Source organism: Furipterus horrens, unplaced genomic scaffold (genome assembly GCF_987537825.1).
Source record: "Furipterus horrens unplaced genomic scaffold, mFurHor1.1.pri manual_scaffold_6, whole genome shotgun sequence".
Taxonomy (NCBI): domain Eukaryota; kingdom Metazoa; phylum Chordata; class Mammalia; order Chiroptera; family Furipteridae; genus Furipterus; species Furipterus horrens.
In genome coordinates this window covers 19,303,798-19,322,094 of record NW_028327176.1, presented here as the reverse complement: position 1 = coordinate 19,322,094, position 18,297 = coordinate 19,303,798, and the positions used below count along the sequence as shown (strand labels likewise).

Here is an 18,297-nt window from a genome sequence, read left to right as displayed (position 1 = left end):
TTTCTGTGGATAAAGAGAAATTATTAATGTAGCGTTTTCACATAATAAATAGCCAGCATGATCAACTTACTTTTAGCTTTAGTTAATATCAATGTGGTTAAATACAGTGTAAGAAAGACATATTTAAGATATAGCGAACCAAGCCTTACCAAGAAGCTGAAAGATGTTAAGTAGGCCAGAAACACAAAGTTTCATACTGTCCAGGGGCACAAACCAGATTTACAAATAGCATATTCATGGCCTTGCTTTTAACAAGCATTTCCTTTTAATTAGACACATTAAGTAGACACAGTTTCCCCAATAATTAATTACTTTACACAGTAAAGTACCTTGCTCTTCCTAATAAAGTCATTTGTTATTTTTGAAAATTATGATAGTCATCCTTCTAAATATTATTAAAATTTGACCTGAATAAGCACTATCAAGTAAAAAGGTAAAAAAAGAAGCTGATGTCTACCATGTCTCAGACAGACTCTATGCTAGGTAGCTGATATAATTATAATATTTAATCCTCTTAAAAAATCTTTGAGGCAGGTATTACTAACCCCATTTTATGTCAAACAATCTGATGAAGCTAGAAACCACTAGAATGGAGCAGAACCTAGCAAAAAAGCAACTAGAATTACTTTTGAAATAATTCTGGCTTTCAAGATTTTTCGTCCTATATACTTAACAGAATAGAGTCATCTTTCACATTTTTAGTGTAATTCATCAGGAGTCTCCTATGTAAAATGTTCTCTAAATGTCTTCTTCATCAGAAGCAAACCAACACTTGTAGCAATCCAGTTACAATAAAATGCAATGCCTCAATGGAGAAGAGACACTCAATGCTCACCTTCAAGGGATCAACCCTGTTTCAGCAGCTCAAGTGTTGTATTGGGGGAGGGGGGTCTATTCTTTTTATTTGGGGGAGTTTTTAAAAAGGATTAATATATGGTCTACATCTAGAAGTTCCATGATCTTATCCATTATCTCATCAAAAAGAATAACTGATTTATATGATAGTTGAGGGGAGGACAGAGGAGACATCAGTGCTGTATTTTAATTACAGTTTAAGTTCAGACCCTTAAATGTAACCACCCCCAAACTTGACCACCACCTGGCCTTACTACATGCCCCTTTCTTAACAAATTTCACTAGTATCATTTGACAGCATAGTAAAATAATGAGACAATTAAAACCCAAGCCAGGTTTGCCACTTTTACCTGTGCCATCAGCTTTTGATTATTAGGGTGGCATGAAATGCACTGCAGGAAGAATGCAACAGTAGCGTTCTCAATTGCCGTTCTCTGTTGAGTGGTCAGTCCTGATGTAGTAGCAGAAGAGAGAGAAGCTGATCTTGCACTGGTCTGCTGTGCACCTAAATTATGTCCTCCAGATGTGGACCCGGAGTGACACAATAAAAACAGAAGTGCTGTCCATAGTGGATTGACCTCAGGGCCACCGAGCCAGTCTTTCATAATATGGCTATTGCCAACTTCTGTCAAAAACCTAAGAATAGGAGCAACCAGGTCTGCTGTGATAGGCATCTTATTACATTGTTGTGGAACATGATGCCGCCTGAGTTTATCCTGGGAAGCATCTATTGACTGAGCGATGCTTTCTGAGTAAGAAATGTGGCTAAAGCAGAAACTAGCCAGACTCCTCACCAGAAGAGAAGGCAAACCTGAGTCCAATAATTGTTTGATAGCTTCTGGAGACTGAGAAGAGGATGCAAGGGTTGCCAAATGTGATTCCGTTAGTGCAAGAGGTGCTTGTGCATTTTTAGAGTCATCGGTTAAAGGTGAACTAAGATCTTGCTTTTTACTATCATCTGTCATAGATAGTCTGTGGTGACACTGCACTGGTGGAGGCGTAATTCCCATCCAGCCCATCAGCAAAGAAAAATAACTTGGGTGTACATGGCACATTGAGCAAAGTAGACTGTCGACAGCTTTCTTCAAAACCATATTGCAGGGAAGAGACATGGACCAATTAAAAAGTAACCTAGAGGAATAAAAGATACCATATTAACTGTATGTGTGTGTGTATGGTTTTTTTTTTAGAAAGACCACACTATTCTAAATATTTATATTAGAGAACAGTATTCCCTCACTTATAGCGGGTATTATGTTCCAAAATCCCCCGCGAAGTAGGAACCTTACATTTATTCTACACTCTTAAACCTACGTAACTTTAACAACATACGTATACAGCACCGCAAAATCCCGCGATATAGCGAAAAATCTGCAATAAATAATTAAATATAATATTTTAAAAATTCCCGTGATACAGTGAGGCCGCGATAAGCGAACTGCGATACAGAGAGGGACTACTGTATAGCATTTATTTGACATAAATATGATTACATTTCAAGATTTCAGGAATACTACTTGTGATACATCATTTAAGTATTTAGGTAAATTAGAAATTAGATTAGATGTGTAAAATGAGTACAGAAAACCAAGCCATCTATATTAAAATGTTTTCATCCTTCTCTGTGTGACTGTAAAAATTCACATAAAGAAATAATACAAAATAACCCTGCTGGTGTAGCTCAGTGGATTGAGGCCAGCCAGTGAACCAAAAGGTTGCTGGTTCGATTCCTGGTCGGGTCACACGCCTAAGTTACGGACCAGGTCTCCAGTTGGAGGTGTGTGAGAGGCAACAGATTGATGTATCTCTCACATGTTGCTGTTTCTCTCTCTCCCTCCCCCTCTCTCTAAAAATAAATAAATAAAATCTTAAAAAACAAAAAATAGCAACAAGAAATTGTTAAATTGAATTTGACCTGTTGGCTTAAATTCATGTTTGCAAATCAAAAACTATTTGTGAGTTTTGCTAATACGTTACTAATTATACTAACTGGTAGGAGCAAACATGACAACAACAAACTATAGAGGACAAAAGGCCAACCCTTCATAAGTCACGGAACTCTTCAGAAATAAGTACAACATTCGGTTACAGACTCATCAGTTATCGGGCAATAACTTCAACAAAGCCTTAGCTTGATACGATGAAGAAATGTCAGTAGTGGAAACTTCTTATCAAAAGAACAACTGTGACAGGTGTCTAAATAAAGTAGTAAAAACAACTAATCATAAAACCCGAATGAAGTAGTAGGTCTTTCAAAATTTCTAGCTATATTCTTCATCCAGAGTTACACATTAAAGATGAAAGAATCTGATGGGTAAATTTGCCAATAGGATAAACACTATGAACTACAGTTTATAGCATATACATTAAAACATTCCCATTTTATGTTGCAAAAACAGGTAATGATACTAATATACCTTAAAACATGAAGATAAATTTTTTGTAACATCTCATTTCAAAATTGTATCTAAATATATTTAACTACTGCTTTCAAAGTTATTTTTATCCCAATACACAGGAAATACTGTTTCAAGTGAAAAACAAAGCTGTCTAGTACTGGGGGTAGGATGGGGGTGGATAAAGGATTTCACAAATCATACTTACTCAAAGAGCTCTCGGTCCAGCAGGGCTGGTAAGTCATACTCTACCAGCAGTTCATAACTATGCCACAGAATGGCGGCTACACAGTGCAGGTGAGAAGGAGATGGCATCAGAAGACCATACTCTATTGCCGAAGACTTAGGGAACACGTTGCTCATCCTGCCACTTCTCTTCATAGCAGCCACTCTTGCAGAATCACTGACCCACTTTAACAAGGCCTGAATTCTTAAAAGAAAAAATGAATTTGAATAACCAATTATGTCACAACTGACATTTAATATGGATAAGCATTGCCACTGCATATGAGAAATGTATTTATGAGAGTAACATACTAATTATTTTCAATAATGCTAATCTAAAATAGGAGAATAGGAGTTATAGAAGCAAAAAGGATATAGCAGTTCTAGTTTTCAAAAACCTTACCAATCTTAACCAATGAAAATGTATGAGATAACAACTATAATTCAGCAGATACACAATGACTAAATGTAAATCTAGAATTATAGGATATATAGCTTAACAAACTCACCTGCTCTTCTAAATTTTCTCTCATCTTATGACAAGACACAATCTAGAGCAGAAATCTGGGGCTAATTCTTCATTGTGCAGAATCACATACATCATAGCATGTTTCATTCCTCTGGCCCCACATCTATTCACTCTACTTTGCTCTGACAAAAGAATACTGCCCCAACAAATGTACTTTTTCAAGTGTCACCCCTTCCCTCAATCCCGTGGAGCTGGGGACCACTAACTGAGAGCAAAACAATTTTTAAAGCAATAGTGCTTTGAAGTTTAAGAAACAGGTAATATTCATCTTAAAACACTATTTATATTTGTTTTCTAATTTCTATTTTATTTTTTAATCCTCGTCCGAGGACATGCTCATTGATTCTAGAGGGGAAGGCGGGGAGAGATAGATAGGGAAACATCAATGCAAGAGAGAAACACTGATTGGCTGCCTCTCATACGTGCCCCAATTGGGGACTGAACCCACAATCCAGGCATTCGCCCTGACCGGGAATCGAACCCACAACTTTTTGGTCTACAGAATGACATTCCAACCAACTGAACCACACTGGCCAGGGCTAAAATTTCTATTTTAAAACATCATATTCTCTGCTTCTGGTAAAAAAAAAATAGTGGTAGGAAGGTGTATGTAAAAATTTATGTTTAATGTTCACAAAATATTTAGAAATTGTTTCATATAAAGCATCTAGGTAAATATACAATAAACAGTCTTAACTTCCATGAAATGACCTAAGGAGAAGGTATTACAAATACATTCACTACAAGTGACTGTATGTATGTATGTATGTGTGACTTTAATTTAAAAATGAGATCATCATATACCTGTCTTTTGTCCCAGCATCCTGAGTTGTTCCAAGCTGGTAAAGAATATCTATGGTAGAGTCAGAAGAGAGCCCATTCAGTCTTCCAAAAAGTAAAGGGCTATTCAAATCTTGCAATAAATAACCAAAAATAAATGAATAAAAGCTTGTTAAATAAGTGGGATGAAAAGATTAGCACAATTTAATTTTAAATTATTCATTAAAAATCTCTTCTATAAACTCCAACAATAAAAAACAAACTCCAAAAATAATGAATGGAAGTTAATTTCAGAAACAGAATTAATCACGTATCACATAGTTCAAATGACAGTGCTCCGCAAACATGTAAAAATTAAAATATCAAAGTTAATGGTCACCTGTAGGATCACTGCCTGATGCTGCACAATTTCTCAGCAGAATGTCTATAAGCTTCAGGCCAATTCTAGTGGACTGCAGGCCTATCTTTACAAGCACGACCTCAATGTTGGGTGAATGCATTCCACAGTATGGGGACATCAATAAGGCAGCGCAAGTCTGTAGCAGATTAGCAGTAGGTGCAGCTGCACTTGCCATCATCCCTTCCAGATCACTTATGTGAGTAAGGCAATGATGTAATAACCGTAACCATCCAATACTGAAAAACACAAAACAAAGTGGCTTATATGATAAATTTATGTAGCTCAAATTTTTCAAGGGTAAAACAAGACTTAAAGATCAGCATGCATGTTGTGTTTCATAAATAGCGCCAATCTAGAATACTGCAATTATCAATAAAGAATTAAATAAACATAAGTTTCCCTATAATACATAATAATACATGCTAATAGTATTTCAGAACTATCTGCTTGGGTTTTTTTAGTTAGTCAGGAAGTGGTCTTATATACACACATATTTATATGTATAAATACAAACTGTATAGGGTCACAGACTTGCAAAAATGTAAAGTCTTGGCTACTTGGGAATAAAAAAAATTCTAAATATTTTTTTATCAGGCAAAGCTTTCAGTAAAATTTTCTAAAAAACTTTCAGCAAACAAAATCTACTAGAAAAATGTAAATTAAAGAATATATTCAGGTCCTGTGTGTATGGTTAGTTTGCACGGTTCAAATATAACCCTTCTGCTGAGTAGCACTCATAAATTACCCTATAAGACGAGCTCCCTGGTCTATCTGGTCAATTTGTATGGTTCAGGTATACTCCTGGTGACAGACATTTGGATATTCTTTTATTATACTCCAATCGAAGAAATGGAACCCACATCCACATATACCACACTATAGATCATCTCAAGGATTAAACATAAATAAACCTCAATTTTAACCAGACTCAGGGTTCTGCTTTTAGAGAATTATTTCTATTATACTTAATAAAATCACGCTATTACATCTATGGAACAAAGAACTTCCTAAACTCTAAAATATAAACCACAGAATAATTTCACAGAAAAGCTTTGTTTAAGAACAAGAAATGAACATACCTTGTTTTAGATACTTGATCTTCAGATGGAAGAAAAGGATTATTAACTGTTGCTGAAGAAGTGGTGCCAAAAGCAGTGAGGCCCAGTAATTTAATTTGTGAAAGGCCTAATGTGCTGGCATCTCGTGGACGATGGAGTCTAAGGCAGACAGCAGAGGCTACCTCAGCTTTTACAAGCTGAATTTTAATGTAGGTGAGACCACTTGTGACAACAGGAGTAGACAAAGGTAGCATATTTATCCCATCTGCACTTACTTCAACAGACACTGAGGATGGACAGGCTGTAAGAAGAGAAAGATCAAACCATTACTAAAGTAAACATAAATTAGCCTTCATACATTAGTGGGAATCTCAGTGAAAGAGCATCTTGTCGTTATATTCATTATGACCTTGGGTCAAAAGGACATTTATATACCAAATCATACTTTATCACTGACTCTCACCATAACTGATTTTGGAACCATTTTCCAACATACAATATGATTTCCACAATATAAGTTATATTTTAAAAATTCTAACATTCACTTTAAAAAAGTAACTAAAGATATGCAATCCACATGTACTTGACTCTGCAAGAAAAAAAATAAGTCAAATAGGTAATTACTCTATTACATCGATTTTACTTAAAATCACCACCAACAATATGGGACATCTGATTAATATGTTCACTGTTGGGAAGAATGTAATTTTTAAGCACTACTTTTCTACCAATTCATTTCACTACTACCACACTGCAATGATTTTAAACACAGCTGAGTTTAGAAATTTCTTTCAACTCTTATTTTCAAAATTTAGCCAAACATCCAGAAGTTTTTTTAAATCACTTCCTTCTAAAATTTAAGGAGACCCAATAAAGTAACAACTGGCAACTGTTATGGGGAAAAATACTTTTTCTAACATGGAAGGCCATAAAATAAATTTGTCTATTGACTGCAACAAACTTTGAACTCTGATTTTCATTTCAACTGTAAAATTAGAAAGTAACTTAGTGTAAGCCATTTTTACACATCAGATTTACACTGAAAACTAAACAAGTCACTCAATTATTAAAACTAATCTTCATAACCTTTTGAGATAAGTATTATCCACATTTTACTCAAGTTGACAGAGACAAAGAGATTAAGTAACCCACTCCCACATGAACAAATGTCACATTTTATATTCTAGTCCATGTTTGCTTCTAAATCCCATGTTATTTCTCCTGGAACACAATAAATCTTCAATTTATGCTCCAATTCAATACTAAAATAAAAATGTTTTATTAAGCATGTATAATAGGGAACACTTAACTTACTGATTTTATATAATGAACAGAGCTCGCCTTTGTAATATCATTCCTGCCTTAATTCCCATGTACAAATTCAAGCTATACTTCAAAGCTACCATTTTACATGAACTGCTCTTTCTCCTTCCAAATAGAAGCAATTTCTGCCTCATCTTAGATCAACCCATAAGCCTTATCGTCGGCAGCCGTCTGTCTCAAGAGACGATGGTGTAGCTTCTTAAGAGTCTATCTGCACCGCCGAGAATGGCTGTGCAGTCCGACTCGGGAGTGACACGGTATCTGTCTCCTCCCGTGTTGAATCGACATCTTGCGATGGCGCTGGAGTGTCCTCTCCAGTGAAGCTGAAGCTACAGAGCCTGGGCAGGGTGATATGGAGGGTCTGCTGTTGCCCATGCAGCAGACCCCCCCTCTCTTCGCAGCTGAAGGGTCCAAGGGAAAGACGGAGTCAATACAGCTTGGCTTCAGGTGCGCCACAGGAGTTGCCGGTGTTGACTACAACGTCAAACCGCCTTAGGGACTCTGGCTCCGGATTTTCTGTCGGGGTTTACTCCCTTAGCCTTTCCCCTGAAGAGGTATGCCGCAAGGCAGCGGAGGTTTTTTGGAGTCAGAGTTTTCCTTCTCTGATGTGCCCTGACTGGAAGATGGAACCAGCGACACTTAGCTCGCAGGCCGACGCTCAATCCACTGAGCCAAACCAGCCAGGGCTTATAACTAGATTACCGTTAGTTAATCACACTCTTAGTTAAGTACTTAATTGCATTAGAGTGTGAACCCGGATTAACGAGTCATGGAGAAACGGAGGGGGGGGGGCGGGGAAGAGCTACTCAAGTTAGCATAAAACCAGTTTACTCTGTTTACTTCGCACGCGCATGCCCCTGGCTGGCTGTGTACCCGATTCTGCAGACTCGTGAATAAACGCCTCGCTGTGCTGCTGAAGTCCTGTGTCCCGGTGATGGGCCACTGACTGTGTTACACATGGGAAGATGTATATCTCCAAGTGATTATTCAGTATTATAAATACCAAATAAATAAAGATACTAGATCTGCTCATGTTCGCAGCTCCTAAACTGGACGAAATTTGTCGTCCTGGCCTCTAACATTTTGAAAGTCCTGGAAAAGGTAGAACTATAAGCCTTATATTGACTTCTATTTTACCATAAAACATAATTATTTTCTGACCTGCTAAAACCCTATGAATTAGTATGTTTTCCTTCTGCCATTTTATTCATTATATCTAAAAAGTGTGGATTCCACAACTATATTAGGGTATAATAATAGTCTAATCTTCCAAATAAATGGAAAACTTATTTTCCCAAATATGCCAGGGATCTACAAAAACCCCTGTAGTTATTCATGCAATTATTAAGTGACATCAATCAATGAACATAAATGTGATAATTTCAATTAATTCTATATATTATACTGAAAAAATTGGGGACCATCACATATAAAAATTAGTATTCCACATTTCCTTATGAATACTTAAAAATTTGCCCTGGCTGGTTTAGCTCAGTGGATTGAGCGTCGGCCTGCGAGCTAAGTGTCGCTGGTTCGATCTTCCAGTCAGGGCACAGCAGAGAAGGAAAACTCTGACTCCAAAAAACCTCCGCTGCCTTGCGGCATACCTCTTCAGGGGAAAGGCTAAGGGAGTAAACCCCGACAGAAAATCCGGAGCTGGAGTCCCTAAGGCGGTTTGACGTTGTAGTCAACACCGGCAACTCCTGCGGCGCACCTGAAGCGCACCTGAAGCCAAGCTGTATTGACTCCGTCTTTCCCTTGGACCCTTCAGCTGCGAAGAGAGGGGGGGTCTGCTGCATGGGCAACAGCAGACCCTCCATATTACCCTGCCCAGGCTCTGTAGCTTCAGCATCATCACAAGATGTCGATTCAACACGGGAGGAGACAGATACTATGTCACTCCCGAGTCGGACTGCACAGCCATTCTCGGCGGTGCAGATAGACTCTTAAGAAGCTACACCATCGTCTCTCGAGACGGACGGCTGCCGACGACGACTTAAAAAATTCCTGCTCCTTAGCGTATAACTTGTTTTCTAAAAATCCATTTGAATTATTTACCTTGTAGTTATAACAAAATATTCAGTGAAAAAGCATCAAATGAATAATACTCAAACTATTCATTTAAAAATTTACACCAAATGTTTAAAATATTACACTCAAATTATATCCTCAAAATATTAAATTTAAAAATTATTTACAGATTTAATTATTTTAAAATGGGAAATGGGTACACATAAATCTACGCTAACTTCATATTATAGGGCTAGTACTGAGGGACACACTAGAAAAACTAAGATTGCTATCTACATCTACAAGTGTGTAAACTAACTCACTCACCTTAATAAATTTGGGGGATGAGGAAAGGAAAAATGGTATTAATTAGAATATATTTGGATTTCATCTAACATTCTTTTTGAAGAGAATAAATGTGTCAGTTCACTTTATGAAAATGATTTGGTGGTAATGTTGAACATTATACTAAAAACTTCAAAATTAAGAAATCTGGAAATCATATCTACGTGTTTCACCACCTGCGAAATATTTTTTTTATCATTTTTAACAGTTCCTATATAATAGTTTATATTCGTGATGCTTCTTTACAAAAAAATATTACTGACTTGCAAGAGATGCAAGATGAGGTTGGATATGTATCTCTTTGAGAAGCACTGCCGCAGGAAGGTGAATGGTAAGGTCACACCAAGCCTCCTCTGGCAGAAAGATATAGGACCACGCAGCAGAGCGAGCTCTTCTATGGGGTGGTGTGGCCTGCAAAAGCACCTCGGCTGGCTGGGCAGTAGGACTACTAGATGTGATTGTACCTAGAAAAGACATTTTAAATAAAAACTTACAAAGGAAATCCAAAAAAGCATCAAGTACTATTCAAATCATAATAATTACACTAGAAAAAGTAAAAATGTAAACATTTGAAACAATGAATGCACTTACTACACTTAGCATGATTTGCCACAATACTTACATCACAGCTTCCCATCAACTGGCAAATGCCAAGTTCATTTTTAATTGCTGCCTAGTTTATTTATACTCACATGTCAATGAAAACTAAAGTAGTAACAACATATCTAGCACAATAATCCTCAAGTAACTGAGTAAAAAAAAATGTCCAATACAGCCTTAAACTTGAAAATAATCACTTTTAAGTTGGTAATGCTCATGATTTGTAAGAAAAATATAAAAGGAACTTTGTAAACTGGAAAAAGGAGTAACTAGCTAAATCTGAAGCTTCCTAAAAAGAAAATAGCACTCAAAGTAAGAAGAAACAAAAGTTCTTTAAAACTAACATTTACAGTGAGAACTGACATACCTACTATTTAGTTTTCTACATTGTACATTTATTTAACCTTAAAATAATAACAAATATTATTGCTAAAGAACTATAAAAACTTCCTTCTAATCAGTAGAATGTTTTTAAAAACCACTACCTTTACAATCAAGTGTCTTCAATTAAGAGTAATATTATAACATGATCAACTTCTTCGATAACTATCTTTGTTTCATTCCAGCTAATAAACTACTTAAATTCATATCAGTAAGATTTAATAATTCTTTTCTTACCCAGAGGTGCAAAGTTATGAATCCCTTCTGCATTGTCAGGCTCAGAAGCAAGTATTCTTGTTTTCAAAGTGCTGTCAACAGCTTTATTCGGACCAGAGTCAAGAAATTTCATAATAGTTGATACCATACTTCTTGCAGTGTTTACAATAGCTCTTGTACTAGTAACCATATTGTTGCAAATAAGCTGAACACCACCTAAATTTACAAAAAATACTAAATGAAAATTATCTAAAGATAGATGGTTTGATATCAAGTCAACTTTCACAGAAGACTACCAAAATGAAAACATAACATACTATCAAATGATGACACCTGAAAAACAATTTCTGGAATTTTATCTTACCCATATCATGGAATGCTTTCAAGGCATCGCTAGTATCCAATACTCTCAAAATGAACCACAATAATGGTTCAGATAACTGGCAAGTAGCAAGAGAACCCTAAAAACCAACAAACAGAAAAAATACATATATATTGCAATTTTAAAACAGTGGTTATTAATTTACATTGAATTACTACAACTAAACTTCTTACTGAATATACTATACCTTTATAGTTTACTATAAAATAACAACCTTAATCATTCACTAAATATAAAATGTCTGCTAAAATATCAAACAACTCCTATCTGAATCAAAAGGGAAGTTAACAGTCTCCTCTCAGAACTCAAAGCACATTTTTAAATATCTGTCTTTACCTACTATTACCACTTTTACCTTAAATTAATGTGTATTGATTTTTGTTATCCACTGGACACTAATTTCATTTAAAAATTAATTCCAAATATGTCTGTATCTTCCAATGAAGAAATATATATGCAATAAATATTTAAGAAAATGATAATTACACAGACATATAAAAAATTTCTTTAAAATGTTTTAAAATCCACATTTGAAAGACTAAAGTTAAAATCATACTGGTTGCTAAAATTTCATTTTTAAAAAAGGAAATATAAAAAGCAGCAATATTCTAACATTTTCCTTCTAAAATTATCCTAATCTAATTGAAAGCAAACTAAATAAGCAACAAAAGCTTGAAAAAAACACTTGTTCAATTTTCATATGAAATATCCATAGACAGCATTTCAGTACTCAACTATGATATTTTGGAAGGAAAAGAAACAACTTCTTGGGACAATGGGAAAAATCTAAGACTATGTTAAATGTTTTATTCTGATATCACTATGGTCATCTTTGACAATTATCACTTCAAGGAAACTTTACTCTCCAACTTTTATTAATAATTTATGTTCTCATTTGCTCGTGTTGTTCATTTTTCAATATGTAATATGAACACTCATTTAGTCTCTGTCCTATAAATAATTCTCTACTCCCACTGCCAGAAACGATTTCAATTGCTAGCGGTGCTGGATTGAACTTACTTGTCTGCCCATATATCCACAGGCCATGTAGGTTAGGATTGGCTGCAGCATCATGTGGACTGTAGAAGCTTTTTTACTAAGGGTTGTCAGTATGGTAAATAATCCATCTCCAACTGAAATGGCATCTAACCCACCATGAAAGTTTTCATGTTTGGTGAGATGTAACCCACTTGCCCCTAGTAAATGAAAGGATTACACATTTAAAAAAAAAAAAAGAAAAGGAAATCCTTAAAAACAAAAACAAAAAAAAAAGAAAGAAAAATAATATGATTGCTTCCCTTACACAAAAAAATACCAACAAGCAAAATACTTATGAATGGATTTTGTCACAATTTATAAAAGTTCAGATATTTAAAAGAATTCACACAATATATTAGCTTTCTAAGAGGTATAAAACTTAAGCAACAATATATAAATTTTACACTGATATACTCGTATGTGTCACAGAAACTGTTGCACTTTGAATAACATTTTATATTTGACTTTAAGAAAATGTAAATAAATTTTACTGGTTCCCTAAAACCAAAATTTAATGTGAAATTCTTAATCTTTAAAACATTATAAATATGTGATGCTAAGTAGTCTACAATAAAGTAACTCTACAGTATAAAGTAAGAAAGAAAATTAGTTCATATATTGCTAAAGAAAAGATACAGCACCAGAAACAAATATAAGATTAATATTCTCTATACGTACCAATTATCATCGCCATGGCACTGCTATTACAGAGGCCGAGAGCAGACAAAATCTGGCTCATAATCTGTTGGTTGGCTAACACTAAGTCAGCGACATATGCAGGTGATCCTTGACTACTACTACTGCTTCCATTACCGTCTTTGCCTCCTGAGACCTTTTCTTCATCTGAAACACTGTCTGTCGTATTGGTGGTCACAAACACTCTTGCGCTGTATTCCCTATTGCCCGAAAGAGGAAGCTGTACTAAAATGTTAACCAGTTTTAACAAATCAAACATGAGCTGATCTCTCGTCATCTCTCCACAAACCGCTTTTGCATCACCTGGACGAATGAGGTTGGCAAAGAGTCCTCCAAAGCATGCTCGAGCCCCCACTGCGCTATCTGATCCACTCCGAGACATGACTTTGTCAGAGCAAGTGATATAGTGGTGCACTAAGAAGGTGACAGACTCTATCACAGCAGAAATAGTACTAACTGAAACAATTTCAAAATTCTGCTCCAGAGTGAATTCTAAGAGTTTTACTTGGGCATCAAGAGGTCCTTGACCTGTCTGGAAGGCACCCCTGCAGAAAAAAGAGAGAATTAAAAATTAACCAATTTAAAAATATTCTGAAAAAAGTAAACAACACAAAACAATAAAGCTTAACAATAATTAAACTCTTGGTATTCACTATTTCATTTTGTAGCAGTTAGTTTCTATATCTTCCTGAGTCCCTGTTCTTGCTTCTATTTTATACAAAATAAAAAATGACTTTCCTACCAAATAGAAAATTAAAGCACAAGTAAATCAAAGAGATGACTCTGAAGCGACAGACTAAGTATTTAAATATCACAAGGCACTCCCTATAATGAAATGAGCTATTATGTAGCCATCTAGGTAGCTCAGTTGGTTAGGGTGTTGATCCAATACACTAACATTGCAGGTTCAATCCCTGGTCAGGGCACAATATAAGAATCAACCAATGAATGAATGCATAAATAAGAGGAACAACAAACTGATTCTCTCTCTTTCTCAAATTAACAGAAGTATTTTTTTTAATGAGCTTTATGTTATATCGTCAAATGTTGCTATTTTAAACAGTCCCTACTGATTTTGACTTCAAAAATTGATTCAATCAAATAATTCTTAGGCATTGAAAATAAATGCTCTCAACTTCTGCTTATGCCTAAAATCACTGCCTCCCACCTAACAAGAATAAAGTAAATTAACTATAAAGCCATAACTTTTCTTCAACACAAAGGATTGATCACTAAGGTCCAAAGGTACCAAAACCCTGATATCCATGAAAAGACAGGCATCTACAAGGAGATAGAATATGAGCATTGGCTTACCTGTGGCAGAATTTAATAAAAATAGACGCTGGCAATATACAAATGCTAAGAATTTTGCTAAACTAGTTAACTAATGGCTAAATGCCAGGAATGCGAGGGTGATACCACAGAACCCTTGGAGTTCACATCCATTCAAAGGCAACTTCCCTCACCACCACCCCCACACACCTTGCCCTATGCATTAATTGCATTTGGCTGATTCTGAGTTACATACTTGGTAATAAACCAGTAAACATCAAAGTGTTTTTCCTGAGTTCTGTGAGTTGTCCTAAAGAACTATCGTACCTGAAAGTGTTGTGAGAACCCCTGAATTTGTAACCAAATTCAGTGTGGGTAATCAGGGGACCTGGGACTTGCAGCTACCGTCTGACGTGCAAGCAGCCTCAGAGAACCGAGCAGTTAACCCTGTGAACCTGATGCTAACTTTGGGTAGTATCACATAAGATGGAAGAGAAATGGGGGAAGACACACCGTATTTGATCTGGGGGAAAAAATCCAAAACCTCAAATACAATGAGCTGTTTTCCACCACTGGAGAGAAGGAAATGCTCTCCTGCTCAGAACAAAAGCTGACAATGGAGCAAGAACACCAGAAACATGCCACCTCTGTCCCACACAGACATAGAAGTACTAGATCAATTTGAAGCTGATTTAACACTAAAGGTAATCGCAGCAATAATAAAAGCTAAGCCCAACTCAACTTCTGAAAAGAAGGACTCAAATACTCGCCCTAATCACCCTAGAAAAGGTCTGTCCCTTTCTAAGCAAAAATGCTTTACTTCAATATCTAAAGTATGCGTTCATCTAAAGCAAAAATATACAGACTGTATTTTGTGTGTACAGCATAAGTAAACACATGACAACTACATCAGAAAAGATAGGAAAAAGAAACTGGAAATATATTGTAAAGTTCTGACACATGTAAGAAATTGGAAATATACTCTTGTGATTACATGTAAGGTAGACTGATGGGAAAAAAAGATGTATATTGTAAAGCTAGCACAAACACTAAAATAAAATTTAGTTAAAAATAATAAGGCATTAGTAGAAACAAAATGAAATCATCTAAAACATACTTAATCAATCCAAAAAGTATACAGAATAAGGTATTCTAAAAGGGAACAAAGAAATTAAATGAACAGAAAACTGGCAAAGTTATAAATTTTAGTCCATTATATCAATAATTATATTTAATGTAAAGCAGTCTACACTGATCAATTAAGAAAAAGATATTATCAAATGCTTATATGAGTAAAGATGAAAAGAAAATATAGTTAATAATATTTCAACTTGTAAAAGACAACGCTTTACCCATAAAAGTGGGAAAAAACACAGAGGACAAATTTTACCATTTCAACTGAACATCACATTGGAGGTTCTAACCAGGACAACAGTGGGAAGGGGACACACACATACACACTGGAGAGAAGTGACTGTTTATTTTCACCGATCATATGACTGTGCACACACACACAAAAAAAAATCCCAAAGAGGCTGTAACTCTTCACAAATTGATATATAGATTAACACATTCTCAACCAAAATCCAGAAGGATTTTTTTTTTTTTTTAATGAGGGGTGGAGGGGAGGTGGGGAGGAGAGAGGTGCAGAAAGAAATAAAATGATTTTAAATTTCATATGGAAAAGCAAAAGAGCTAGAATAACCTAAACAATTCTAAAAAAAGAATAACAAAGTTGGGATATCCACAGTACCACATTTCAACAAATAATATCAAAGTACCAAGGCAGTATGGTATTGGAAAAGAAGACACAATATCAATTCCATAGAAAATCCAGAAAAAGAGCAAAACAAATATGGTCACTTGATTTTTGAAAAGGTTACAAAGAGAACTCCATGAAAAAAGGATAGTCTTCCCACAAACAGTATAGAAAAACTGGATATCCATGGGCAAAAAGATAAACCTCAACCTAATTGCAAAATTTAACATAAACCGAGATGCAAAACCTAAAACTATAAAAATTTCTAGAAGAAAATTAGGGAATCTCCTGTATGACATTGGGTTAGGCAAGGATTTCTTTTATGACACAAAAATAACATAAAATTTAAAACTGCTTTATGATACTGTCAAGAAAATGAAAATATCATTCACAAAGCAACAGAAAATATCTGCAAAACACTCAAATGATAAAAACCAAATGCCCTCTTTATAATAAGACTGGGTATTTCCTTTCAACCTATTGGGTTGGCCAAAATGTCTGTTAGATTTTTCCATAAAATAAGACTTTTCATTTTCACCAATAACTTCATTGATTTGGATATTTTGAGTATGCTGGCTAACTCGCTTCTGCATGGTATGATGCTGATTGCTCTCAATTAATGGAGATTTGACCGCTATCAACTGCAACTGGTCTACCTGATCGTGGAGCACCATCCAGCAAGAAATCTCCAGCATGAAACTTCGCAAACCACTTCTGACATGCTCAATCAGTCACAGCACCTTCTCCATACACTGCACAAATCTTTTTTTGTGTTTCAACTGCGTTTTTACCTTTCTTGAAATCACAAAGGATAATATGCCGAAAAATGTTGCTCATTTTCTTCCATCTTCAATATTAAAATGGCTACAGAAAAATTCACCAATTTTGATGTTTTTTTTAAATGCACACTGATAAGACAGTTGTCACAATACAATCTAACCAAATTGTTTTGAATGAAGTTAAAGACACCTAAGCACTACTAGAGCCATTTTACAGAAAAAACTAAACAAACTTTTAGGGCAACCCAATATATTATTAAGTTAAATGAAGAGCTGCTGGCTAGTTCTTCAGGATTCCAGAGACTTTCTTAAAAAACAAACAAAACAAAAACTAAGAGTATTCATGGGGAAGAACCTTATAGATAAAATTAGAGAAACTACTAGAGCCCTAGCTGATGGAGCTCAATGGATCAAGCACCTGCCTGCCCTGCAAACCAAAGAGTTGCTGGTTCAATTCCCAGTGGGCAAATGCCTGGGTTGTGGGCCAGGTCCCCAGCGGGGGGTCGCAAGAGACATCTGATTGATATTTCTCGAACATATTGATGTTTCATTCCCTTTCCATGTCCCTACCTTTCCCTCCCTCTAAAAATAAGTAAATGAAATCTTAATAAAAAAGAAAAATAACTGTCTTGGGGGTGTTGGGGGTGTGTGGTTCAGTGGACTGAGTGCCACCTGCGAACTAAAGGGTCACTGGTTCAACTCCCAGTCAGAGCACATGCCTCAGTTGCCGGCCAGGCCCCCCACTGGTAGTGCATGAGAGGCAATCATACACTAATGTATCTCTCTCTTTCTCCCTCCCTTCCCTTCTCTCTAAAAATAAGTAAATAAAATCTTTTTAAAAAATGAACCAAAGAAAAAAGAAAATGCTGGAAAATGTATAGGGGTTTGTTAGGGTGGAAGAGTAGCTGGAAAAAATAAAAATAAAAAACCCCACCTAATTAGTTTTTGAGGAATGTAAAACCCATAAATATACCCGCTTTAAAAATAAAAATAAAAACCATGTAACTAAAAACTAGATTGATATTTCTGAAAAAATGTTAAGAGCAAATGAATTTTCATATGAAAATCTTTCCTGTTGTACAATTCTACACGACAGAACTATACTAAAGCCTATACATAATGAGTATGTTTAAAGTTCTCATAATGTATAAAAATCCCAGTTGAAACAAAAATGAAATAAATGGTAACTGATTTTTGCTTGTCAGCTGATTTTATATATATATCATAAAAAATCTTCGTTTTTGTGTTCTGCA

At 35.5% G+C, this 18,297-nt stretch overlaps 1 protein-coding gene across 1 annotated transcript in view; it reads right to left on the bottom strand.

Annotated features, from left to right (window-relative positions):
• The window catches only part of BIRC6 (baculoviral IAP repeat containing 6), a 190,951-nt gene that overhangs the window by 60,712 nt on the left and 111,942 nt on the right, over positions 1-18,297 (bottom strand). Inside the window, exons 46-55 of the mRNA XM_090281119.1 lie at positions 13,217-13,779; positions 12,521-12,696; positions 11,483-11,579; positions 11,140-11,334; positions 10,185-10,385; positions 6,265-6,544; positions 5,165-5,421; positions 4,810-4,918; positions 3,460-3,681; positions 1,206-1,986 (exon numbers count right to left, since the gene is read on the bottom strand). Coding sequence (XP_090137245.1) covers positions 1,206-1,986; positions 3,460-3,681; positions 4,810-4,918; positions 5,165-5,421; positions 6,265-6,544; positions 10,185-10,385; positions 11,140-11,334; positions 11,483-11,579; positions 12,521-12,696; positions 13,217-13,779 — 2,881 coding nt within the window. The remainder of the gene's footprint in view (positions 1-1,205; positions 1,987-3,459; positions 3,682-4,809; positions 4,919-5,164; positions 5,422-6,264; positions 6,545-10,184; positions 10,386-11,139; positions 11,335-11,482; positions 11,580-12,520; positions 12,697-13,216; positions 13,780-18,297) is intronic.